At 42.2% G+C, this 27888-nt stretch overlaps 1 protein-coding gene across 4 annotated transcripts in view; it reads left to right on the forward strand.

Annotated features, from left to right (window-relative positions):
* CACNA2D3 (calcium voltage-gated channel auxiliary subunit alpha2delta 3) overlaps positions 1 to 27888 on the forward strand; it is a 1053043-nt gene that overhangs the window by 683449 nt on the left and 341706 nt on the right. For all 4 annotated transcript variants that reach the window (XM_049863210.1, XM_049863213.1, XM_049863211.1 and 1 more), the window contains exons 12-13: positions 10670 to 10748; positions 22240 to 22373. In XM_049863210.1, coding sequence (XP_049719167.1) covers positions 10670 to 10748; positions 22240 to 22373 — 213 coding nt within the window. The remainder of the gene's footprint in view (positions 1 to 10669; positions 10749 to 22239; positions 22374 to 27888) is intronic.

Below are 27888 nucleotides of genomic sequence, written 5' to 3' on the forward strand. Positions count from 1 at the left end.
ACTGGGATTTTTTTTTAATTGTGCTTTCAGTGAAAGTTTACAAATCAAGTTGGACTCTCATACAAAAATTTATAAACACATTGCTATATACTCCTAATTGCTCTCCCCTAATGAGACAGCACACTCCTTCCCTCCACTCTCTCTTTTCGTGTCCATTCGGACAGCTTCTGACCCCCGCTACCGTCTCATTTCCCCTTCAGACATGAGATGCCAACATACTCTCATGTGTCTACTTGATCCAAGAAGCTCATTCTTCCCAGTATCATTTTCTATCCCATAGTTCAGTCCAATCCCTGTCTGAAGAGTTGGCTTTGGGAATGGTTCCTGCCTTGGGCTAACAGAAGGTCTGGGGACCATGACCTCTGGGGTCCTTCTCGTCTCAGTCAGACCATTAAGTCTGGTCTTTTAACAAGAGTTTGAGGTCTGCATCCCACTGCTGTCCTGATCCCTCAGGGGTTCTCCGTTGTGTTCCCTGTCAGGGCAGTCATAGGTTGTAGCCAGGCACCATCTAGTTCTTATGGTCTCAGGCTGATGTAGTCTCTGGTTTATGTGGTCCTTTCTGTCTCTCGGGCTCATAATTACCTTGTGTCTTTGGTGTTCTTCATTCTCCTTTGCTCCAGGTGGGTTGAGACCCATTGATGCATCTTAGATGGCTGCTTGCTAGCCTTTAAGACCCCAGAAGTCACTCTCCAAAGTGGGATGCAGAATGTTTTCTTGATAGATTTTATTATGCCAATTGACTTAGATAGCCCCTGGAACCATAGTCCCCAAACCCCTGCCCCTGTTACGCTGGCCTTCGAAGTATTCAGTTTATTCAGGAAACTTCTTTGCTTTTGGTTTAGTCCAGTTGTGCTGACTTCTTCTGTATTGTGTATTGTCTTTCCGTTCACCTAAAATAGTTCTTATATACTGTCTAATTAGTGAAAACATTCTCCCTCCTTCCCTCCCTCCCCCCTCTCATAACCCTCAAAGAATATTCTCTTCTCTGTTTAAACTGTTTCTTGAGCCCTTATAATAGTGGTCTTATACAATATTTGTCCTTTTGCGACTGACTAATTTCACTCAGCATAATGTCTTCCAGGTTCCTCCATGTTCTGAAATGTTTCAGGGATCCATCATTGTTCTTTATCGATGTGTAGTATTCCATTGTGTGAATATACCGTAACTTATTTATCCATTCATCTGTTGATGGGCACTTGCTTGCTTCCATCTTTTTGCTATTGTAAACAGTGCTGCAGTGAACATGGGTGTGCATACAACTGTTCGTGTAAAGGGTCTTATTTCTCTAGGATATAGTCCAAGGAGTGGGATCGCTGGATCATATAGTAGTTCTATTTCTAGTGTTTTAAGGAAGAACCAAATCAATTTCCAAAGTGGTTGTACCGTTTGACATTCCCACCAGCAGTGTAGAAGTGTTCCAGTCTCTCCACAGCCACTCCAACATTAATTATTTTATGTTTTTTGGATTAATGCCAACTTTGTTGGAGTGAGATGGGACCTCATTGTAGTTTTGATTTCCATTTCTCTAATGGCTAATGATTGTGAGCATTTTCTCAGGTATCTGGTAGCTACCTGAATGTCTTCTTTAGTGAAGTGTCTGTTCATATCCTTTGCCCATTTTTTTAATTGGGTTGTCTTTTTGTAGTTGAGTTTTTGCAGTATCATGTAGATTTTAGAGATCAGATGCTGATTGGAAATGTCATACTTAAAAACTTTTTCCCAGTCTGTAGGTAATCTTTTTACTCTTTTGGTGAAGTCTTTGGATGAGTGTAGGTGTTTGATTTTTAGGAAATCCCAGTTATCTAGTTTCTCTTCTGGTGTCTGTACATTGTTAGTAATGTTTTGTATACTGTTTATGCCATGTATTAGGGCTCTGAGCATTGTCCCTATTTTCTCTTCCATAATCTTGATTGTTTTAGATTTTATATTTAGGTCTTTCATCCATTTCGAGTTCGTTTTTGTGCATGGTGTAATGTATGGGTCTTGTTTCTTTTTCTTTGTACAGGGATATCTAGTTATGCCAGCATCATTTGTTAAAGAGGCTGTCTTTTCCCCCAATTAACTGACTTTGGGCCTTTGTAAAGTATCAGCTGCTCATATGTGGATGGACTTGTGTCTGGATTCTCAATTCTGTTGCATTGGTCTATGTATCTGTTGTTGTACCAGTACCAGCCTATTTTGACTACTGTGGTGGTATAATAGATTCTAAAATCAAGTAGTGAGAGGCCTCCCACTTTGTTCTTCTTTTTCAATAATGCTTTACTTATCTGGGGCCTGTTTCCCTTCTGTATGAAGTTGGTGATTTGTTTCTCCATCTCCTTAAAAAAATGTCTTTGGAATTTGGATTGGAATTGCATTGTATCTATAGATCGCTTTTCATAGAATAGTCATTTTTACAATTTTGAGTCTTCCTACCCATGAGCAAGGTATGTTTTTCCACTTATGTAGGTCTCTTTTGTTTTCTTGCAGTAGAGTCGTATAGTTTTCTTTGTATGGATCTTTTACGTCTCTGGTAAGATTTATTTCTAAGTATTTTATCTTCTAGGGGGCCACTGTAAATGGTATTGATTTGGTGATTTCCTTTTCGATGTTCTTTTTGTTGGTGTAGAGGAATTCAACTGATTTTTTTAAGTTTATCTTGTATCCTGGTACTCTGCTGAACTCTTCTATTAGCTTCAGTAGTTTTCTTGAGGATGCTTTAGGGTTTTCTGTGTATAAGATCATGTCATCTGCAAACAGAGATATTTTACTTCTTCCTCACCAATCTGGATGCCCTTTATTTCTTTATCTAGCCTAATTGCTTTGGCTAGGACCTCCTAAACTGTGATATTTTTAATACCACACATGAGGTATCAGGCACTTGGACTTGGGAGGAAGGAGATTATACAGACTCTTAGAGCATCCCAAAATGACAGTCGATTTTTCGTAATGATCTATGATATTCCTTTGTTGAAATTTTATTACTTTTGTAATTTAATTCAGTTTATCCCATTTTATTTGTGCTCAGGGCAGTGTTACCTTATTTGCCTCTCATCTTTCTGGATAAGGATGCCTCTTCTTTTATTATGTGCTTGATGGCTTGTAGATTAAAGCAGCTTGCTTGACGTAACTGTTTCCATTGGAGGCAGCCTTCTCCAATTCCATCTCTACTCTTGCTGAATTTTCATGAAGATACATATTGGCAGTGATTTATGAAGCATTTTTGTGAATAATCAGGTTCCATCCCTTGTCTTCTGCTTAGAGATGAAAGATTTTATTCTGAAATGCTTTTCTGCACCAGAAATCATATAAATGAGCAAATAATAATACAAGTTGGTTAGGAATATCTTCCTTGGAGGTACAAATTAAGAACATATTCGGTAGTATCAAAATGGCTTTAAAGCATAAAGACTTCAGGAGATCTCTTTGTAAAGCTAAAGTCATGCATCATTTCGAAAATTCCTGGAGGTATTTTAGGGACTATTTGAGTGAGACAGTGAGTCCGAAGGGATGTGAGCAGGTGAGAAGACACAGAGGTGATTCCACATGCCTACTTTTGGGGACTGTTACTCAGCTGAATTGACATTGAACTCATGGATGTGAACACCCATAGGTGCTGGAATGATGAGTTTAGCAAAAGTCATTTACACATACAACCCACATAAGGTACATGTTTTTAGAGGCAGAAATATTGAATTTTTAGTTAATTTTTTTTTAAGAGTGCCTTCTTTCTCTTTAAAATTATAGACTGTTTATTTGGAGGTTTCAGAATACCCTGTCCCCAGCTCTTTCCTCTGCATATAGGAGCAAGAGTGGGTTTATTTTAATCTTAGGAGCAATTCTTTGGTGTGAACGCCCAGCTCGGTGGGTACAGATCTGCCCTTTACTGGGAAAAGAAGAAAGTGCATTTGGCTAATCCTGCTTGCCAAGTCAGGCTGGTGTCTGATATTCCTGCCCTCTTCTGTTGACACAAGGTTCTTTAAAAATGTCATTTTGGTCTAGCTCTTTTATTTTTTGTAACCGCTCACTGGACTGTAAATTCCTTGAAATTTAACCTCAACACCTAACAATATATAGAAGCAGCATTCTTAGAAATGGCTCCAGTGACACACATACTGCCCCCACCCCCCACTCCCTGCCCATTGATTTCTTAATTCCAAGTTCTACTTTCCTTTGTTCTTCTCCATAGCATTTTGCAAGGTGTTGGTCTAGGACCACCTGTGTAAGATCCATCATGGACAGGTTTCAGTGGAGTTTCCAGACTAAGAGAGACTAAGGTCTGGTGACTTTGGAAAAATTAACCAGTGAATACCTTATAGATCACAAGAAAATATTGTCTAGTATGGTGCTGGAGGAGCCCTGGTGGCGCAGTGGTTAAGTGAGAGCTTGGCTGCTAACCAAAAGGTCAGCAGTTCAAATCCACCAGCCACTCCTTGGAAACCAACCCTATGGGGCAGTTCTACCCTGTCCTATAGGGTCACTACGAGTCAGAATCAACTCGACAGCAGCGGTTTGGTTTTTTGGTTTTATAGTGCTGGAAGATAACCCCACTAAATTAGAAAAGAAAAAAAAATTTTTTTTTTTTTTTTCTAATTAGAAGGCACTCAAAATATATAGTGGCCACAAAAATGAACTCGAGCATACCAACATTCTTGAAGGTTACACAGGACCAAGCAACATTTCATTCTTTTGTATGTGGGGTCAACCATGAGTTGGAGCCGACTCAACAGCAACTTATAACAACGACAAAAGACTACTTAATCTGAACCTCTGGGGAGTGGGCACAGGAACTCTATCTTTCACGTGTGATTTAGGACCCTTGGTGATTCTGATGCCCAGTGAAGTCTGAGAACCCTCATCACCTTGTCCGGAGCCACTGTCATCTCCTGTCTGGAACATTGCAGTGGCCTACTGCTTGGTCTCTCTGCTTTTATCCTTACCTTTCTCTGACTGTGTTTCTCAAACCTGGATATATATTGGAATCTCCATGGGGAGATTCAAAGGGCAGTCCTGCCTTCAGAAATTCTGATTCGATTGTTCTTGAATGAGACCTGGGTGTTCAGAATAGCAAGAGCTCCGTGGAAGAGTTGAATGGGCAGCCAGGTTAGACACAGCTGTCCAGGTTCTACCCTGCAGCCAAAATGAGCCTTTTCCAATACAATACATCAGATCATTTCAGGCTTCTCCTCAGTCCCTCCTGTGGCATTTGCTCTTGCTGCAAGGAAAGCCTAACAGCAGCTTCCAAGGCCCAATGTGATCTAGCACCCATTGTCTCTTCAGGTTCATGTCCTGCCACCTCTTTCTCTGACTCCACTCCATCCTCCCTGGCTTTTTCAATATCCCTCAAACATCACTATCTCAGGGACTTTATGCCTTCTCTTCCCTTCATCTGGAGCACACCTCCCCACTAGCTATAGGGCTCATTATCCCTTCTCATCCAAATCCCTGCTCTAATATCACCTCCTCGGGAAGGCCTTCCTTTCTGAAATAGCAGCCCCATCACTGTCCATCCCCTTACCTGCTTTATTTTCTTCATAGCATGTATTCCAGCTAAAAAGATTATATATGAACTTGTTGCTTATTGTCTGTTTAGCTCTCATGAAAATGGAAACTCCTGGTGAGTTTATTTGGTTGACCATCATATTCCCAGTACGAAGAATGGTTCCTCGCACACAGTACATGCTCAGCAGCTCCTCGTGACAGAATGGATGAGGAGCTGCTGCTCTTGGACCGTCTCAAAAGCTCAGGGCATTGCAGATCTCATCTTCATCACTGAAGGGAGATGTGTAGGCGGCAGCAGCCCATTTTCTGCCTGAGCAATTGCCCTATCATGGCTCCGCTAGCAGCCCCTTTCCTTCCCCTATTTTAACGGCTGCAGAAGGGAGAGAATTTGATTCATTACTTTTACAAACTCAAACTACCTATCTTCACCTCAACTAAGTTACTGATGGGAATTGCATCTGCAGGAGTAGGAAGCGTTATCTGGTTTTAGGGAAAAACTGGATGGAGTTTTTGTTTCATTTGGGAAATTTTATACTAAATAGATAAATTAAGTGACTTTGAACTTTGAAACATCTCCATCCTAACATTCTATTAAGCTTAATTGTGTTTGTAGAACATTTAAAGACCATCCAAACTTAAATGGGAGATCAAAATGAATAGGCTGATGCAGACTTTTTTTTTTTCCCCCTTAACCCTGGCTTTCTTTTGTGTTAATGAGTATTAATGAGAGTGGTGCGTGCCCTGCCTGGAGATGGTGAGCATAAAGGCTGTGGCTTTCTGTGGCACTTTAGTGTATCCTCATGACTGGCCTGGTAAGGACTTGACCGTGGTTCCTTCCTGTGATTGTCTGTGCTGTGCACCTGGCTTTCACGACCACGCCAGATCCTGGCTCTGCTAACGTTCCTTGCCACATCAGAAAAAGCAGGGCTCAAGGCATGGTTGTGAAAGTTTGTTTGATGGTACTTCTTAGGGAAAAAACCTCCAGTTGTTAGAAAGAAAATCCATCAGATGTAGAATTGGTTAATGATGGAAACAAGGAGCCATTTGGCCTTGTTGGAGCCCTGGTTGCACCATGGTTAAGAGCTCAGCTGCTAACCAAAAGATCGGCAGTTCCAATCCATCAGCCACTCCTTGGAAACCCTTTGGGGGCAGTTCTGTTCTCTCCTGTGGGTCACTATGAGTTGGAATCGACTTGATGGCAACGGGTTTTGGTTTGGTTGACCTTGTTGGTTTTGTTGACCTCATCGAGGTTTTAAAAACACTCAATTAAATGATCCATAGAATAAAGCAGCCCTCCCTGGAATATGCAAGGGTGGAACTCAGTTTCCACATATCTCTTCTTGTGCTTGATTTTCACTGCTAGGTTTATTCTTCCTATGTCCTTTTTTTTTTATGTCCTTATGGAATTTTTCAGGAAGTAGTGGTGTCTTTATCCTCCTTCAAATGATCTATTATTATTAAAGCAGTACTCTTTAAAACAATAGAAAAGTTTATGGAGTAAAAAGTCTAAGTCTCCTTTTTTAAAAAATGGGATTCAGTGCTTCATAGCTTTTTCCCCCACCACCAGTTCACAGCAGATGTATTCCTATGTTGCTGCATGGCGTTCTACTACCTGAACCTACCATGTCTGTGGACAGTTAGGTGGAACAGTTTCGACCACTACAAGTAACGTTAGAGTGCATGTCCCTGGACTTTTATCATTGCGGATTCATGCACATATTGAAAACTGCATTTTGGGGCTTCTAGAAAATATACATTCTACAGTTTGCCATACTCCTACCACTTCCTCTCATCTCCCTTACTTTTTTGGCTCTTGCTGGCATTTTATTTATCTCAGCTGTAAGATAAATGCCTAGATGTTGAATTACTGGGTCAAAAAATTACAAATATAAAAAGCTATGGCTATTATTAAATTGCTCTCCAATATATTTTATACTTTGGAGTAAAATTTCCTTTCTTTTTTTTTTTTTGGCTGATTGAAAGGCATTATTGTGAGAAGTGCAGGGCGTAGACTTACAGCATTTGATTATGTTTATTTTATAGGAAGAAATGCAACAAGCCACTTTCACGCCATTTCTCTTCAGATAAAGAGGCCACTCTGCTGGGAGCCAAGAACCACACATGAATGGAAATAATGAACATGGTCAAATTTTCTTTCATAAGCAATAAAAATAAAATACAAACCAACAAAACAAATATAATGCCTATAAGTCCCTTAGCATAGTACCTGACCCAGGGGATGGAGCTGATCGTAGAAGCCACAGAGGCCATAATAGTTGGGACAGTGATGGTGGTGGAGGGGTCATGGTGCTGGTTTTCGTTATTGTGATTGTTGTTAGCACGATTATTCTTGCACAATCATGTCTGGCTTGGAGTTTGGCGCATTCCTACTGGTTTTCCAAATGGGTTGCCGTCTTTTTAAATCAGAAACTGTTGAAGTTTTGCCAGTGCTTCACAGCATTGTTCTGGAGTTTTAACTATGCCTCTGAGAGAGAATTCAGTATATTCTAAAGTTCTTCATCTGGGCAGCGGAGGAAGCTAGCACACATAGGAACCTTTACTCAAAAACAAATGGACTGCTTTGTGGCTAGTCTTTGCCTACAAAGAAACAGACTTATGGCTTCATATCCTGGGAGCTATCTCTTAAGCTTTCTCCTTGGCTAACAGCCAGTGTAAATTTTTATCAGTCTAGTGTTTTCCTTCTAAATAGCTTAAGCTTGAAATTAAAGGCACAGGTTTATGGAAAAAGCATGGCTCTGATGTCAAGAGACTTGATTCAAGTCCGGGCTCCTGTGTGTGCTAGCTCTGGGCTTTCGAGCTGGTTGAGGTTTTCTCTAAGAGGTTGAGGAGAGACCCTGGTGCTGTCCTGAGGTCTCTGAAGGCCTCTTTCATGAGATGGGGCCTTGATGAAACTCAGAAAGGAAATTCAGAAACTCACTTACGTGGGCCTCAGTTTCCCCTAAATTAGGTGTCCTCAGCTAAATGCCTACAGTGGCCAAGTGGGAAAAATGAATGGCAAAAGCATCCCTGTGTAGGGGAGTCAGCCACCACCGTTGGTTACATGATGCTGCATCCTGCAATTTTTTTTTTTTTTTTTTTGCCAAGAGAAGCCAGAATCTCTTAATTTAAAACAAAAACTAAACACAATCCTTTCTCCTACGATGACATAGTGGGTATGGTGTGGAAAGGAGCTGAGGAAATGAAGAGAGCCAGAAGCCTCTGTGGCTGCCCACTCACCCAGGAAGGCCCCTTGCTGGAGTTGTGATCCGAATGAAATGGCTGCCTTACTGAGCACAAATGAGGACAGACTGACAGTGCATAATGAGAACGTGCACTCAAACATCTATTTAAGCTGGAACTAAACCATCATGTAAAAACTCAAGTTCTAGTGGGATGCAGACCTCAAGTTCTCGTAAAAAGACCAAACTTAATGGTCTGACTGAGACTAGAAGGACCCCAGAGGTCATGGTCCCCGGACCTTCTGTTAGCCCAAGACTGGAACCATTCCCAAAGCCAACTCTTCAGACAGGAAGTGGACTGGACTATAAGACAAAAAATAATACTGGTGAGGAGTTAGCTTCTTGGCAGAAGTAGACACATGAGACTATGTGGGCAGCTCCTGTCTGGAGGGTAGATGAGAAGGCAGAAGGGGGCAGGAGCTGGTTGAATGAACATGGGGAATACAGGGTGGAGAGAAGGAGTGCACTGTCTTGTTCGGGGGAGAGCAACTAGGAGTACGTAGCAAAGTGTATATAAATTTTTGTATGAGAGACTGACTTGATTTGTAAACTTTCACTTAAAGCACAATTAGAAAAAAAAAAAAAAACCCTCAAGTTCTCAAGTTATAATACCCAAATAAGATGATATTCATAATGAAAATGAAATCTTTGAAGGTCTTTATTTGCTCAGGAATTGAGTTGTAACACTCCATCTGGTGAAGTAAACACATCCTTTCCTTTCCCCTGGCAAATGGACAGTCCGATAGACGTAACCACACTGGTATTAGTTAATGACGTTTATGATAAAGGCCCTAAAGGAGCAGTAGGGGATACTATTAGAGAAAATAACAGGGTGCCTGACCCAGGCTGGATGAACTAAGAGGATATCATCTAGTAAAAGCTCTGGTGCTACATGTCAGGAAGTATCCATCTGATATCATGCCTTCATTTAACCCAAAATGTGGGCCAAGGGCCTGTATTTGGCCTGATGAAAGAGTTTTGTTTGACTGTGTAGTGTTGATCCACATAGCATTTTAAATTTAAATTAAAGGGTTTTAAGCCTTTTAACTCTTTATTCCATCTAACTCTCAAATACCACTTTGGTAAGTGGGCAGTGCTGTGCTTTGTTTCAGAGAGTCTTTGCCTCATAAGAGAGAATGGAGAAAGCAATAGAAAATGAGACAGCCAGGGTTTGACATGTGTTCTCTGTTCTTCAGGATGCCAAAACCTTAGGAGGACTATAGACCCTCCATAGATCTCCAGGCCATAGGCTGTGCCTCTCCTCTCAGTTAATTACCTCCTAAAGTCACACCAGACACCTCACCACTGAGGGGAAATGTTGAGAGTCTTTCCACAAAAAAACCCACTGCCATCAAGTCGATTTCAACTCATAGCAACCCTATAGGACAGAGTAGAGCTGCCCCATAGAGTTTCCAAGGCTGTGATCTTTACTGGAGCAGACTGCCATGTCTTTCTCCCATGGAGCAGCTTGTGGGTTCGAACTGCTGGCCTTCCGATTAGCAGCCGAGCACTTAACCACTGTGCTACCAGGGCTCCTGTGAGGGTCTTTCAATGGTGTTTTAGTTCCCAAGAAGAGTACACACTGCGCTTCCTGTGAGAATGAGGGTAATGGTTGCAGATTTGCTTCAGACCTGGATGATCCTTGTTCATGTGTGGAGCAAACCCAGGCCCGTGATGTTGCCAATTTCCCATTTCAAGTTATTCTCCTCTGTCGTGAGTTACACACGGAAAAACAACCACCATCAGTGCCATATGGTTTACAAGATCAAAGCCCCCCAGTTTTGAATATATTTCTTGCTGACTGTACTTCAAATGTCTTAAATATGTTCCTGCAGATGGGAAGCATGGAGCATGAAAGAGGTAAACCACATGTGCGTGACCCATGCATGTGGTCTGCACGGGATGATGAACAGTGAATACCACTCACCGAGCGTTCATCTTCCTTTCAGGTTCGCATCTTCACGTACCTCATTGGACGAGAGGCCGCGTTTGCAGACAACCTCAAGTGGATGGCCTGTGCCAACAAAGGTGGGTCTCCCCAGTGTGCTTGGCTCTGAATAGCTTCTTAGCTGTGCAGAAATTGAGACAGTCATGAGAAAGTGGAGTGTTATAAGAGACAAATGTGAAGTCTAAGAGAAGTTCTGGGTGTTTCTAAATGACTTGTTGATACACCTGTAACAGCTTCTCCCAAAATCAGTTTATAAATTTGAGGACGTAGTTGAGTGGAGTGGTTAAACCTTTCCCTCTGCTGTTTCATAGCTGAGAGCCTAGGAGAATCATGATGGCAGGAATATTTACTGTTCACTAAGCATCAGTGTGTTCTCCCTCAGTCCATAGCCCCCTTGCAGTTAGGCAGGACCCCAGAACTCATTCTAGCCAATAGGCTGTGTGTGAAACCAACCTGAGTCATCTCTGGACTGAAGCATTTAAGAGCTGGTGTGGCAGTATCCATACTCTCTTCTCTTGCTCTTGTGAACTCTGAAGCTACAGGTCCCAGATGGTGTAGCCATGGGATGGGGAAGCCTTCATCAGCCTGGGTCCCCTGGTGACTACATGGAGCTGACTGCCTTTCTAATCTCCCTGAGCCCTGTATTCTGCCATCTGCTAACCCATGCTTAATACAGAGTATGCACGATAAATAAACCTTTGTGTTAAGCCACTGAGATTTTTATGTTGATATGTTCCCATAGCATAATTTGGCCTATATTACTAATTCAGTTAACCTGACGCAGTGTTCTAACCTTCAAAATGAGGATAATGATAATAGTTCCTCCTTTGTCTCTAATTTAAAAAAAGGGATTAATGAGATGGTCGATGTTGGGCACCTAGTTCAGTGCTGGGACACAATAAGTGTTCAATGCATGTTAACCTTTTTATATTAATAAGGGTTAATCAATAAATAGGAGCCCAGGTGGCACAATAGTTAAGCACTCAGCTGCTAACCAAAAGGTTGGTGGTTTGAACCTACCCAGCAGCTATGAAAGACCTAGAAATCTGCTTCCATAAAGATTATAATCTCGAAAGCCTAGAAAACCACGTGGGGCAATTCTACTCTGTCACATGGGTTGTTGTGAGTCAAAAATCAACTCAATGGCACCCAACAACAACAATTGATAAATTGTTTCTGAGATGTAATAATTTTGGAAAAGGCCAATGTGATCACAAAATTCAGCATGCTTTTTCACTATAAGTTTACTATGCTCATATGTATTTTAGATCTCAAGAGTGGCAACAGGGTATGTAGTATTCCTAAACACATTTGACCATGAATGTCTTTTTTGATGGAGCATCTTGCTGATAAATTCTTCTATGGAGCTCACCCTGGAAAATTCTAGATTAAAATAACCTGTTATCTATAATTTTTAGTTTGAATACAAAAATTGAAAACTAGAATTAATTTCATATTTATTTTAAAATTTCAATTAAACCAGAATTTATTGGATCCTATTTTTCCAGAAACAATGCTTTGGGGAAGGCACAGGGAGGGAAGTAATGGGGGTCTCCAGTTTTACACACAGCCAAGAGATCAAAGCCTAAGAGGTATAGTCCATGCTGTTAACCCAGACTCCTTAAGTTCAAATCCAGCTTCCACCATCCACCAACCATGTGCAACTTATCAAACCTGTCTGGATCTGAGTTATATCACCTGCCCTGTGAGGCTGTTGGGAGCATGAAATGAGGTGTGAAGGCAAAGCTAGTGTCTCAGTGCCTGATGCAGAAATGCCTCCTGTTATTATCTGGTATCGGCCTGTGAACGTGTCTTATCTCTCCTCTGAGACTGCACGTCTCTGTGAGCAGCCTTTGCCTCTGCCTGCATCTTGAGTGCTTTCACAGAGCCCAGTCTTACTTGGAGTGGGTACTACTTCAATGTTTTTAAAATTAGGAAATTTACTATAAATACTAATAGAGTAAGGTATGTCTTGATGCACAGTAAATTGGTATTGATGGATTTCAGTGGTCTATTTTTGTGTTAATCTTCTAAACTTTACTGGAAGAAAGAAGATTCAAGGAAGGGTTTACAAGTCTCAGTTTCAGCTTTGATGACTTAAGGCAAAGTTATTTTAGTTGCAGACTACCAAAGTTGCTCCCTGGAATTAAAAAGAGGAGTGTTTGGAGAGAGCGGGGAGTGACTCAGAACCCAGAGCAGGAAGGGAAACACATGTCTCCTGAGGGGCCAGGGAGCTGTGTTTTTGGTTTTCTTCTTCTTGGTTGCTTTCTGCATGTCCGCTTCATTCTTCTTCTTTCTTGATAAGCTTTCACTGCTATGACATGTGCATAGCCAGAAATGGCTGCTCCATAGTGTACCTGCCCATCCGTCCACATAGCACAGTTACTTTTCCCATACTATTGGCAATGCAAGGTATTAGAAAGGAGGGTTTATGTTATCTCCATTTGAGACTGAGCTGCAACTACAACTTGTGATTTCAAGCCACCCTTCCTCCATAATAGAGATTATGATGATCCAGACTGGGCTACATCTCTTTGTTGTTGTTGGCTACCATTCAGTAGACTCCGACTCATGGTGATCTTATGTATAACAGAACAAAACGTTGCCCGGTGCTGTGCCATCTTCATGATCTTTGATATGTTTGAGCCCATTGCTGAAGCAAGTGTATTAGTCCATCTCATTGAGGGTTTACCTCGTTTCTACCGACCCTCTACTTTACCAAACATGATGTCCTTTTCTGGACTCTACCCCTGCTTTAATCAGTTTTAGGCAGGGATAAGCCCATGGGAAAAAATATATACACGCTCTACTGGGGCTCAGGTGTGCATGGATGGATGGGTGAGTATGGGAAGTTCTCAGAGAATAGGTACATAGCCAGGCAAATAAACCTCTGCCCATCTTCCTCTTTGCTTGGCGTTGTCCTTAATTATCTGCTTGTATTTGGAACAATCATTTAAGCAAGTCTTAATTTCCTCATGTAAAAATGAAGGACTGCATGGGATATTTTAAAAAATTCCTTGTAGCGCTAAAATAATACATTCCACAGTTATCGTAATTTATTGGCTTACTTGCTTTGCTAAAAAGTATCAGTAATTCTGCTTGTCTCAGAGCAATGTACTTGACTTCATTTCAGGGGGAAATATAGGAGAGAGACAGGCATGAGGAGAGGGAGGCTGAGTGGATCCCAGATTTCCTCTGTGAAAAGAGGCCATTCTTGAAATAAGTTTTGGAACTTGGTTGGCATTTGAAAAGCTTAACTGAGTTATACTTTTCCTCATTTTTTCCTTTATTCTGTGGTCTTAAAAAAAAGTTCCCCTCCATTTCCTCCTTTTTTTTCAAATTTTGCTGCTATTCCTGCCACATCAGATTGCAATTCTTCCCATCAGCTAGTATGCATTTAGTCATGGGTTATTGTTTTTACCACTGTCTGTGTCCAGCTGATGAAAATTACTCAAATTGAAATCTTGTCTTAATCAACTAATATTACACCATAATTTCATTTTAGTCGTTGTTTATAAGAATCTTTGAAGCATCCTTTTGAAGACAATTTAGTCAACTCAGAGTATTTTAGGGCCCGGCTATAAAATAGAGCCCTTTAGATTTATAAGGTTGGAGTCCAGTAACTCAGAAAATCCAAGGAGAGAATAATAGCTGTTAGCTGGATGGGCTGCCGGATTCCACAGTGATTCTCTTTTCTTCCTGTCCAAATCCAGTCATTTCCTTCCCTGCCAGAGTCAGTCCTTCTCAACAGTTTTACCTCCCTCACTCTGGGAATAAAATGCTATTGTTTGTTACTCTTCAAAGTAGCAGTTGCTGTTGAAATGTTAGGTTCGAGTCATCTGTGCCCATATAAACATTGGCTTCATGTTGCATCGCTTGTGGGGTTTTAGACCATGCAACATTGGTGAGCAAGTATTAGTCTACGGTCATTAATTAAATCATTGTTTATATTCTCAGATTTCTATAACATGGAGGCAGCATAACATTTTTCATCTCAAGTAACATGAGGTCCAGAGCGGCCCCTCTTACATATTTTAGCCCTGACTCAGCCAAGTTCTTTAGTGAAATGAAGCATTAACAGCCAGGGACCAGAGCAGACCCAAGGAGAACTCAAGGAGGAGCCACTGGGCTGCTGGACTTGACCTGGCCACACCATGACCCTGGGAAGGAACAGGAATTGTCAGGGCCAGCATGTAGTCCCTGGGTCAGTGGTCAAGGACTTATTGTATGCAGAACTTCTTGCTTGGAAGCTGGTAACCAAGGAGACAGTTCTCAGCTCGTGGGCCTCAGATACTTTCTTCTAGAAATTAATGTCTAGAGACAGTCATATCCCTTATAGGAGTTCTCTGCCTCCTCCAATCTACTGGCAAAATCCAGAGAGGCCTGGAGCTCAATGGTTTGTTTCATTTTATGCATAACTAGGTCATATCTTGAGGGAACCAGCCCTAATGAGGCAAAGCAGCAAGCCATTTTAAATACATTAAAACTATCATTGCCACTGTAGAATGGCTTGTGGAATTTACAGTTCTGTGTTCACACTGTTGGATAAACAAGTGAACTGGGAAAATAGAAAAGAGGGGCCGGCTAGCCCAGATTCCATAAGACCATGATGACCTTCTCTGATGTTCAGTGTGCCAAGATTTTAAATAAGCACTGGCTGATTCTCCCTCAGAGATCACGGTGGATGGAGAATTTTCCAGCTGTGCAAATAAAGAAGGGCCTCAGTGTTTAGGGCAAATGGAAACACCGCATAAGTCTCTCTTGGTTGTCTGCTTAGATTGTCCCTTTCTAATGGTTTAATGGCCATTCCCTCCTTGTTTGAAAGAGAATTGGTGGCATGAGCCCTGCCCTCCCTAAAGTGCAGACTCCCCAACTTTTTCTATTAATTTTTACTACTCTATACCTTCCCAAGTGTCATGTCCCCCAAAGAATAGTCAAAACTTATGAGACCAGATGGGTTGTAGGTAGGGGTATGAGAAAAATGGCAATTACAACATTCTACTATTTCAGAACCGGTACAGAAAGACAAACATGGCAGTTTTCAAACACTGTAGTATAGTTCTTTGTGTAGCTTTCTTAGAACATGAGAATTTGAGTGGAAAGGGTTAGAGCAATGAAGATGATAACGTGATGTTGTTGTTAATAGCAACAAAGGATGACTGACCGCTTATTAAGTGCCAGGCAGCATGCGAAGTACTTAATGTGTACTGTGTCTTTTGACCCTCATGTAAGCTCCGTAAGGTGTGTGCTATAATTATCTTTATTTGGGGAAGGAAACTGAGGCTCAGTGAGACCAACACTCTGTCCCAGGTTAACTACATAGCAGGTTGCAGAGTCAGGATTCAGGCCCCCCTTATCCAGAGCCAAAGCCTGAACTCTGTACCTTTAGATTGTTTTCTTCTTTTACTCTTTGCCCCTTTTATTTTTAACATGAAATTAAAAACGTAACATTCTTCACAAAGGAAAAAGCTTGTTCCTAATTCCGAAGCTTGGGTTGATTCCGGATAGTTTCGGGAGCCCTGTTCTCCAGGTGGGCACGTGCCTGCCGAGGCTGCGGGGATCTCCACCTGAGTGGTCATTCTCCTGGGCTGGTTCCTTTCAACTCCTCAGACACCTGCCCTATAACGCCCAGGGCCCAACAGGCCTCCTGCTCCCTTGCTTGTTCTTTTGTTAAAGGAAATGTACAGGTAGAAAGCTACTTTTAAATTGTAATTTGTTTTTCTACAGAAATAAGTGATTTTCCAATAACGCGTGATACTGACAGAGAGGGAGGAAGATGGGAGCAGAATATTGTGTGTCTTTGAGTAATACTATCATTCCACAGGGAGTGCAGCCCAGGTTGTTACATCCTAGACTCTACTTGCCACATGGACCCTTTTTCCCAGATCGTTGTCCCAGGAAGGATGAAATCTGGACACTAGATTTCTTGCTTCCAGCTGGCTTATTTAAGAGAGAAAAGAGTCTTTGAAGAGACTTAAGGGGACCAATGTCCATCACGCAGAAGATGGAGTGAGGACTGACTTTGGCGTGCTGAGGAGACAGCAGGGTCTTGCTATTGGGGAGCAGACTCCTGGAGCCGCCAGATCTGGTGTCATTGTGGAGCTGATGGAGCACTTCAAGCAGAGGCAGCTTTTAGATAAGGAACTCTCGAGAAATACAAAAGTGAGTGTGGTAAGGTCTCAGAAATGCAGAGCACCAGGCTGCATATGGGCCATCACAGTGAGCAGTTGTAACCCAGAGTTCACAGAACGAGCTCTGCAAGCGAATAAGGTAAATAAATGGATGTGATGTAGAAAAATGAGCAGCCCATTTGTAATAGGTGGCTAATTTCAGCATTAATTACTCCTTGGTAATTACCAAATGATTGCTGATTCTGCTTTCTTACATGATATATGAAGTCCAGAAAGGCACATTAAAGAAAAGAATAAACATTCAAAAGCTAGAATGTAAAAGAAAAAAAAAAAAAAGAAGAGAGAAGAGGGGAAGGAGAGCAGCCAGCTCAGAGAATACAGAGGGAAAACAAGGGAAGCTTCTATGGTTACAGCTCTCAGCAACTTCCTATTATCCATCAAAAGGTACATTTGTTAACCAAAACTTATATGAAAACATTTAAACACAAAAAAGACCCTTTCAGGAAGGTTTTACATTTTAATGGGTTGGGGTTAGATGGTCAAATTTGCATAAGGTTTCCAGTATATGTTATTAATAACATTTTAATAATTTCATCTCTTCTTACCTTTTATACTTCCGCATCCCTAGTCTACGTATTGAAACATAAATTCAAGCCGTGTCCTGGGTTTTGAGTAGACTTTTGGTGCTAATTATTGAGCATCTGCCGGGAGCTGCAATGGACAATCACGTATTCCTCATTCCCCTCCCCTACCTTTTCCAGCCACATAGACACAAATAGCCCAGCAGGATGCCTGCCTGTAGGGGGAGCTCTGAGCAGCCAGGCTTGTCCCTTCCCAACACTGGAGGAGGCAGTGTCCTTGGTAGTTAAGAAAGAAGGTTTTAGAATCAGATGAACCTGTATGTAAATTGATCCTGGGCAAATTACAGTACTCTCTGAGCTTCCCTGTTCTCCTCTGTAAAAGGAGCACACAAGGTGGGCTGCTGTGAGGTACTGGTCAGCCAGACCTTACTGACCCCAGTGCCTGTTCCTGTATTACTCATGGCTCCTGCATTGGCAGTGCTGCTCCAGACAAGATGGCCGCTAAGCCCTGCTTACACAGAGTTAACATGACAGGTGAAGGGAAGACGGTAAACCAGAAACTCAATGAGGAATGAATTCCCAGAACCAACTGAAGCATGGTGGTGTGTGAGGAAATGATTTCAGAGTGGTCAGGGAAGGCCCCTCTGAGCTGTGATCAGAATGGTAAGAAGGAAAATCAGTTGATACGGAGTTGACCCAACTCGTGGTGACCTCATGTGTGTCCGAGTAGAGCTGTGCTCCACAGGGTTTTCAGTGGGTGACTTTTCAGGAGTAGATCACCAGGCCTTTTTTCTGAGGTGCCTCTGAGCAGGCTCCAACCGCCTTTCAGTGAACAGCTGAGCGTGTTAACTGTTCGCACCACCCAGTGACTCTGAAAAAAAGGAATCATCCACGGAGACACTGGAGGCAGAGGATACCGCAAGTGCAAAGATCCCCAGGGGGAAATGAACTGGATGGGAAAGAAAGAGAAAGAAGGCCAGTAAGCTGAAGCAACAAGCAAGGGGAGGGCAGAAGGGGCGCATGCTCACACCAGTGGATGAGGGGCTGCTGAAACAGTGTCTTGGAGGCCAGTGTAAATTTGGATTTTACTCTTATTACAAGTAGAAGCTATTGTAGGGTTTCAAGCAGGGAGATGATGACCTGTTTTGTATTTTTAGAAGATTACCCTGGCTGCTGTGAGGAACCTAGATAACAAGGAGGGAAATCTGTGGGGAGGCTGTTGTGTTTTGTATGAGAGATGTTAAAATCTTAGACCAGGGTGGCAGCAGTAGAGATGGGAGAATGGGTTTTAGATCTATTTTGGAGGTAGAGCCAAACAAACATTCTGGTCAATTAGATATGGGATTGAGGGGCCTGAGGGAATGATAGTTATCAAAGATACTTCTTATAGTTTTGGCCTAATTGGGCAGTGGTGCCATTTGCTAAGGTGGGAAGAACTGGGGGAGGAATGTGTTTGGGGAGGGAAATCAAGTGCTGGCTTTGGACAAGTTCAATGTGAGAATCCTGTTAGGCATTCCTGGAGGGGATGGTATATGGTTGGCCACGGGTTTGTAGCTCTGGGGAGAATTCAGCTCTTTGTAACTTTTCTGCTTTTTGACTATGACAAAGCGAGGCCAAGTGAGGATTAGCTCTCAGCTCAACCCCCTTCCAAATATGAGGTTGTTTTTCCTTCCCACTCCCTCTCTGTGTTAATGATCTGTCTCTCCCATCCTCCTTCTTGAATTCATCCCCTTCTCATAGGCTTGAATTTGGAAAACCCAAATCAGGGAGTTTTACTGTTGCCTTTGAGGATTAGATGTGAAAATACAAACGATCAAGACTAACGCCTAAGAGATGCTGTCTTTACTGTACATTTAGCACAGGAGCTCAAACAGAAATTGTTCTACACTACAAAACACTCGCCCAGATACCCTGAAGGGTTCCAGGACCATCCATCTATCTCCTCCCCTTATCAGCATTTTGGTACCTCTCTTGTTCCCTGGATCATGCTTGTCCCTCTAAGACCCTTCATGAAGAGTCCAAGGTTTGTTTACAAAAGAAGAAGAAATTAAATATTTTCTTTGTCAGACACTCATGGTAGCCACCAGGCATGGAGAGATGAGAACTGTGCCTCTAAGAGGGGCCGTTCAGGATTTCACAAGAGCAGTGGCCCGAATGGGTCTCCCTAACTGTGGCACCTGGCCTCTGGGGTGCACATAAGCCCTGCTCTGGGCTGTGATGCTGACAGATGATCTCAGCCTGTTCCTCTGAGGCCTGTGTTTCCCCTGGGTTAGGTGAGGCTCTAGCTCTGGCTTGCAGGGGGGGCAGGCAGGAGTGACAGTGCATGCTAATTAGCACTGTGCAGAGCTGTCATCAGGAAACCAGAAGCCACATAGTCCCAGCCTGGTTTGGGCTGGCACACCAAATTCAAACCAGCTGGCCTTTGTTTGGAACTGCTCTGGGAGGGTCCTGATCCTTTCTGGACAACAGGAGGGCTGGTATTCCTTTACCCTGCAACCTGTTTAGACACTGTGAGGCTCTGTGAAGAGCTCAGCAAGTACTGTGATCAGTCTGGCTTGAGAGCTGCGCATACCCTCTTTGATTTGTTTGGCAAGAGGAGATGGTATGAATGTAGTTATAAACGTCCTCATTTAGAGGCACAAGAAGGAAACATGAATCCATGGCCTCCTGCTTAAAATCCTTCTGTGACTACTTTAGGATGAAGTCTGAACTCCTTCCCAAGGTCCAAGCAACAGTCCTCCTGCTATTTCTCTAGTCTTCTAGCACCCAGCTTCTACCTCCTCTCCCCTAGCTCCACACTCCAGCCATTCTGAGCTGTTTTCAGTTCTTAGAAGGCCTGGCCCACTCAGATCTTGAGCCTTTGCTTTGTACTCTTTATGCAAGACACACTCTTTAACCCCTCTTTGTTTAGCTAACCAGTTTTCATCCTTCAGGTTTCATCTTCACTGACTCTTGCTGTGTGCTTTAGCTTAATGTTGATGACACTACTTGTAGCCATTTGTTTATTTGGATCTCCCAGACCCCATGAAGACAGGGACCTTGGTTATCTTGTCAGTCCTCGCTTTTCCATTGCCAGGCAGCTAGAAAACCTTCCATAAATGTTTGAATGAAGGACTCTGTCCTGGCGATCCAAGCCTGTGCTTAGTTCCACATTTCCCTTTCAACAGCTCCTAACTATACCAAAGGCAGTAGGACCCCAAGCTGAAGAGAGACACAACAGTCAGTGCCCTGGAACTCGAGATCAAAATTTTGCCTCCATCTTCAAGACAGTATCATGCTTAGAACTTTCTTTCTGCTACTTAAAAGCCGTATCTTCCCAGTATATTCAAAAAAGAGGCCTGGTGACCACAGCAGGGTATATGCTGGAATGTGTAAGTAAAAGTTAGAGACTTATATGCCTGGATTCATCTTCTGCTGTTGCCACCTGATACCTGTGAGAACACAAGCAAAACACATAACCTCAACCTCAGTTGCCTTATCTGTAAAATGGACATGATAATCCCCAGCTCATCATGCTGTCAGGAGTAAATGAGTTAAACCTTATCAAGTTATTTGGTAAATTTTGTGGCACTTAGTAAGCACCCAGTAAAATCACAACTATTATAGTTATAATATAAAAATGGGATATCCTTTAATTTTTGTGGTTTATAATTTTTCCCTTGGAAACAAACTCACTAAAGTAAAAAAAATACATTATATGAAGGCATGTAGAGAATATTTTCCTTTCTGCCAGCGAGGGTATATAAGTGAATACCATACCAATGTGTGTGTGTGTGTGTGTGTGTGTGTGCATGTATGTTTGTACCTTTGTATATATGTGTGTGAATCGAAATCGACTTGATGGTATTGGGTTTCAATGGGTATGTGTCTATATATGTATGTATATAGCTAGGAAGATATTTTTCAAAGGGTTGACAGGTTCCTTCTAGGAGGTAGGCTTGTGGCTGATTTTAATTTTCTTGCTTGCTCGTGTATGTTTTCTATATTATTCATGAAGTGGGTGATGATGGAGTAGAGATCGGAAGTTTTTAAGGAAAATGAAAAAAAGTATCTAGAGATTAAGAAAGTGTAGTGTGATGAATTACTTGCTATGGCCTTTCTCACCATGGTCTTATAACTCCCACCCAGCTGATTGGGCAGGACTGTGTGATAGGGTAATTGTGGCCTACCAAGGGGATTGGTCAGTTTTACCTTAAAAATAGCCAATTCCAGAGCAGAGAGGAGGACCCAAACACCATCAGGGAAGAACAACCAGGATAGGAGAACATGTCCTTTGGACCCAGGATCCCTGCACCGAGAAGCTTTTGGAAGCAGGAGAGAGAGAGAGCAAGCTGTAACCCTGAAGTTGGTGAGAAGCAGTGGCAGGAAGGACCTGGTAGCAGACACCCAGCAGCAGGAGACAGCGCGATGGGCTTCCTGGCCCATAGAGAGAGAAAGATGAGAGCCTTTGGGGAGAGGCCTAGGCCCAAGGACAAGGCATACTTCCAGCACAGTTGGGAAAGGGCTGTTCTTGTGGAAGAACTGCATCCTTGAGTGTTCCTGAGCCTGAATTGTAACCTGTTACTTCCCTAGTAAACCCCATAATCGCGAGTATGGTCTGTGAGTTCTCTGTGGCCATTGCAATAAATTATTGAACCCAGCACAGAAAGAAGTAGAGTGTGCTGTGTGAGGGATGGTTGGTGTTCTGCCTCATAGGAATCAGCCTTACCCTGTTGATCTTGGTTTTTCTTCCCTGTTGTGGGGTTGGAGGTCAGATACCGCCCCCATGCTGTTTTTATAGAAAGCATGGTGTATGCATGCTTTCCAGTTTCAAGTCTTCCTATCTGTTACTAAACTTGGTACTCCTTGGGTTTTGGCAGGATTTTTCACCCAGATCTCCACCTTGGCCGATGTGCAGGAAAATGTCATGGAGTACCTCCATGTGCTCAGCCGGCCCAAAGTCATCGACCAGGAGCACGATGTGGTATGGACCGAAGCTTACATCGACAGCACTGTGAGTCCACGGGGCCCTGAGAAAGAGGCTGAGGGGTTAATCTCATCTTGGGGTTCATTCCAGGAGTGGGCAATTGCATCAGTATTCCCCAGTTACGGGGTCAGTGTCATTCTTCCATTTGTTATACAGTTTACTTGGTCACCTTGCCAAGCAAAAACTGATGAAAAATCATAGTCTAGAGGAATAACGGGCACTCTGAAAGGTGTCTGATCATCATGGAAAGCTCACTTTTTGACTCTGTCTTCTCTACTTTTTTTTTTTTCCTTTTTCCACATGTGTACAATTCTTTCGGTGTATTGGAGATCATAGGCACGTTCTTAGATTCAGTTCTTGCCATGTACAGAGGCCCAGTTCTAGTTGTTAACCTCTGCCTCTCAATTTGTGAGTGAGCCCTGCTTGGCTGTAACGACCAGTCAGAGCCACAGAAGCAACGATTGCATTTTCTTTCCTTGGAGAAGTGAGGATACCCTGGAATGGTGGTTCCATAGGTGCTAGATTGTTGTTTGAACTCTGGCCATGGGATCATTCTAAGTCTGAATTCCAAACAGAAGATTCTGAAGCTGAATTAGCTTTCAGGAAGGGGCTTTGCCAATCATCAACTAATGGCTCAATGGCTAGGTTTCTTGTGTAATTTCAGGGTAATTTTTCATAGGGATAATGAGTCTGGTGGGAGTGGCATTTTTCATTTATTGATTGTAAATGCTCTCTCAGGCCCTCTCCCTTGTTGTTTTTGTTGGGATTAACATCACATTAATCACTGTAATCCAGACACAAGCTGTCCTTGGAGTGACCCCAATGACTGTCATGGGCCGGCTTTTTTCCCTGGGCTCTCCCATCCCTGCTGTGTTGCTGATAGCTGTGGGCAATGCAGGATGGGAACAGCATATGGGAAACCATTTTAGGAGACTCCATGACATAGGCCAGGCCATGGCTGACTTGTCCCCACTTTGGTCTTTAAGTACACGGTGGGACTGTGGAAATATGCGACTATGGAAATATCTCTTGGTCAAGAAGGGATGCCCCATCCCAGAAGATAACATCCTGAACAGAGATGGGTGTTGAGCTGAAAAACTCTCCCTGATTGCAGAGATACCCTGAAATTGTATCAGTTTCAGAGTCTGACCCCAGTGGGGTTTTGAATTATGTAAGAAAAAAAAATAACTCAGCTGCCCCATTTATATTGGCGTCAGATTAACGGCAACAGCGACAATGGTGGTTTCTCCTTTTCTTCTTACATGTACCAAGGCAGGAAGACAGTGAAGATGACGAGCATGGCTGGCCGGTACTGAAGTGACGGAGTCACCAGTAGTTTTGTGTGCAAATCCTCAGCAGTCAGTTTGATCAGTCGTTGAATTTGTTTCATAGATTTAAAAAGATACAGGGCAGAGTCTCTATAACTAAAGCATTATGGTACTAGCACCTGAAGAGACAGATCAGTGGAATAAAAAGTAAAAAAAATAGACCCAACTCATGTCAGGATTTAGTATATAATAAAAGTAGCTCCTCAGAGCAGTGGGGCCGGGATGGACTTTGTAACAAATGCTTTTGAGAAAACTTGATAGATGTTTAGCAAAAGATAAAATTAGGTCTTTTCTTCACATCATACCCATGAAAAAAATCCAAGTAGATTAGAGATTTAAACTGTAAAAACAAAACAAAACTTACACACACTAGAAGAATACCTGGGTGAATTCCTTTATGACCTGAATGTAGGAAAAAGACTTTTTACCAGTGATTTCAAAATCCAGATGCAATAAAGGAAAAGATAAATTGATTTGACTACTTATAAATAAAACAGACAAAAAATAAAATAAAATCAGTCAAAAGACACCATAAGCAAAGTCACAAGGCAAATGATAAAATGGGAGAAAATATTTGCAACATATAGCATACATAAAGCATACATAACCACTATATTAAGAACATTTTTAAATTGAGGGAAAATTCCCAAAATTCCTATAGAAAAAAAAAATGAGCAAAAGCCATGAATAGATGCTTCACAATCAATAATAAAAGTGACTTTTCAACATATGAGAAGATGGATAACTTCACTCATAATAAGAAAAATGCAAATTAAATAGTAGTCAGATAGCCTTTCTCAACCATCATAGTGGGAAAAATGTAAAAGCTTAAGTATCCACCCTGCTGGCGAGGCTGTGGGAGAGGAGACACTCTCATATACTGCTGGCAGGAATGCAGAACGGGGCACGAGTTTGTTCACTAAGCATTGCTCACAGTGTCATAATACGTGGATGAGCTGTGTATAAAAAAATTTTTTTTTTCTTTTATAGACAGTGTTAAAAACCAGTATGAGGAGGATCTCTGCTGGTCAGAATGGGGTGATTTCCAGGGCATATTGCAAAGCGAAATGAGGAAAATGCAAGGGTACACGCAGTGTGCTACTTTCGTGTTAAAAAAGGAGGAACTAGGAAAATACACATATCTGCTTATTTTTATAAAAAGAAACACGGTAAATCAGAAAGCGATAGTACTGATGATCTACAGGAGTGGCGGGGGGCAGAGGAAGAGGGATGGGGCAGGAGGGATATACCCGAGTGTACCCTTTGTGTGTAGTTTTAACTTTTGGAAGCATGTTAATGTTCTGTGTAGGCAAAGTTATGATTAAATCAACAAAATGGGGATGGAAGGGACTAAAAATGAATACAAACAGAATCAAATGACCCCAAATGTATTTAGAATTAATGATAAAACTACCCAGAGAGGTATAAAAAAAAAAATGCTAACCTTTTAATTAAGGCACTAACACACACTATTAAATTTGAACACAGTACTTTGACTATATACCCTCAATCTAAGGGGAAAAAATAACTTTAGAAAATTTTAAAGTCCTTTCATTTAAAACTCATCATTTGTAGTAATACGTTTCTAACAATTCTGATTCTATTTTGTGAGTACTGTGCTATTGAGCAAATGTGTAAATGCTCAAAGCAAACACCTGTGAGGTTAGACTGGGAACTGAAGGGCCTGGAAACAACGATTCCCCACTAGCATTGAGCACTTTTAATACTTAGATCCTGGCTTCTGAAAAACATTCCTTAATAAAAGGAGTGGGTTCTGTATTAAAAAAAAAAAAAAACACTGTTAATTCCAGGGCTGGGGCAGGGAAGGTACAAAAGAAAGCCTGGGATACTTTGTCCCAGAAAGTAAGAAGGTGCTCAAAACAATAATGCTATCGTACCAAAAGGACACAGGAGTTAGCATGGTCCACTGGCCGAATCTGTGACAGTCTGAGCCTTAAGATTAAAAAGAATAGTGATAGATTGTAAACTGTTGAATAGAACAGAAATCCATGAGTCCTTACTGATAATAAATAGATAAATCTCAAATTAACTAAATAAATAGAACATGAAATGGGCAGGAGGGACTGTGATGTATAGTGGAGTGTGGACTGGTGAACATGGCGGGAATGGTGAAGTTGGAAAGTCACCATTTTGCAACCATTTTAGTAGAGCCTGGTTAGGGCAAGAATCATCCAAACCAACAAATTCACTGCCTTCGAGTCGACTCCGACTCATAGCGACTCTATAGGACAGAGTAGAACTGTCCCTTAGGGTTTCCAAGGCTGATATTCACTGAAGTAGACTGCCACATCTTTCTCCTGTAGAGCAGCTGGTGGGTTCCAACCACCAACCTTTCAGTTAGTAGCTGAGAGTTTTAACTACTGCGCCACCAAGGCTCCTTCAAGAATCATCAGTGGATACTAAATCTAGGGGGCCTTTTTTTTTTTAATAATTTTTATTGTGCTTTAGTGAAAGTTTACGAATCAAGTCAGTCTCTCACATATAAATTTATATACACCTTACTACATTTTTTTTTTTTTTTACTACATACTCCCGCTAATGAGTCAGCCCGCTCCCACCTTTCAGTCTCTCCTTTCATGACCATTTTGCCAGTTTCTAACCCCCTCTACCCTCTCATCTCTCTCCAACCCATTGTCCAGTCCAATCCATGTCTGATGAGTTGGCTTTGGGAATGGTTCCTGTCCCGGGCCAACAGAAGGTTTGGGGACCATGAACGCCAGGATTCTTCTAGTCTTAGTCAGACCATTAAATCTGGTCTTTTTATGAGAATTTGGAGTCTGCATCCCACTGTTCTCCTGCTCCCTCAGGGGTTCTCTGTTGTGCTCCCTATCAGGGTAGTCATCAGTTGTGGCCTGGCACCATCCAGTTCTTCTGGTCTCAGGATGATGTAGTCTCTGGTTCATGTGGCCCTTTCTGTCTCTTGGGCTCATAATTACCTTGTGACCTTGGTGTTCTTCATTCTCCTTTGATCCAGGTGGGTTGAGACTCATTGGTGCATCTTAGATGGCCACTTGGTAGCGTTTAAGACCCCAGATGCCACACTTCAAAGTGGGATGCAGAATGTTTTCTTAATAGAGTTTATTTTGCCAATTGACTTAGATGTCTAGGGGGACACTTTGATGGTGAGAAATTTCCATGTCTCAAAGTGTTTCCCCAGAGATTTTTGGTTAGTTATGAGAAAAAATAGTATCTGTATAGTGAGGAAAAAGAAGCCTTGGTGGTGCCGTGGTTAAGCATTCAGCTGCTGAGTGAAAAGTCAGCTGTTAGAACCCAGTAACCATTCCACAGGAGAAAGATGTGGTAGTCTGTTTGTGTAAACATTACCTATCCCATAAAGAGACCCTATGGGGCAGTTCTACTCTGTCGTATAGGATGACTGTGGGTCAGAATCGACTAGACGGCAAACGTGTTTTGTTTTGTTTTTTGGGTTTATAGAGTGGGAGGGACCAGACAACGTTTTGAGGGAGCCATCAAAATTGTGCCTCCAGAGAAGGACACAGAACACTGAGGTAGTATTCCAGCTGGGGGTGTATAACCTGAAACTCATGGCAAGAGAGAGGATAAAGCTTTGTATTAATGTAATGCCTTTCTTTAGATAATGTTCATCATTCAAATCAATTATTTTAGATTTACTAATTACTTATGTAGATAGACAGATAGCTGACGTCACATTAACTCTGATTCATGGTGACCATATATACAATAGAATGTAACCTTGCCTGATTCTGTGTCATTCCCACTGGCGTGTTCAAGTGCATTATTGTGGCTATTGTGCCAATCCACTGAGGGTCTCCCTCACCCTTGCTGGCCCTCTCTGCTGCACCAAACGTTATGTCCTTCTCTAGTGGTTGCTCTCTCTTGATGACATGTCTAAAGCAGGTGAGTCAGACAATGTTCTGTGTATGTATAGTGGGATTCATAGGGTTTACATTGGCTAATTTTTGAAAATAGATCCCCAGGCCTTTCTCCCTAGTCTTAGTCTGGAAACTCCACTGAAACCTGTCTACCTCCTGGTATTTGAATTACCAATGGCATAGTTTCCAGCATCACAGCAACATGCAAGCCACCGCGGTATAACAAACTGACATATTTATGTATATATTGGGGGGAGGGGAGTTAAGAAAGAGAGAGAACCCATTGCTACTCAACCTTTTCCACTGAAGAACTCTTAACATCAGAGGAGAGGTAGATGG

The sequence above is a fragment of the Elephas maximus genome, chromosome 20 (assembly GCF_024166365.1).
Source record: "Elephas maximus indicus isolate mEleMax1 chromosome 20, mEleMax1 primary haplotype, whole genome shotgun sequence".
Taxonomy (NCBI): domain Eukaryota; kingdom Metazoa; phylum Chordata; class Mammalia; order Proboscidea; family Elephantidae; genus Elephas; species Elephas maximus.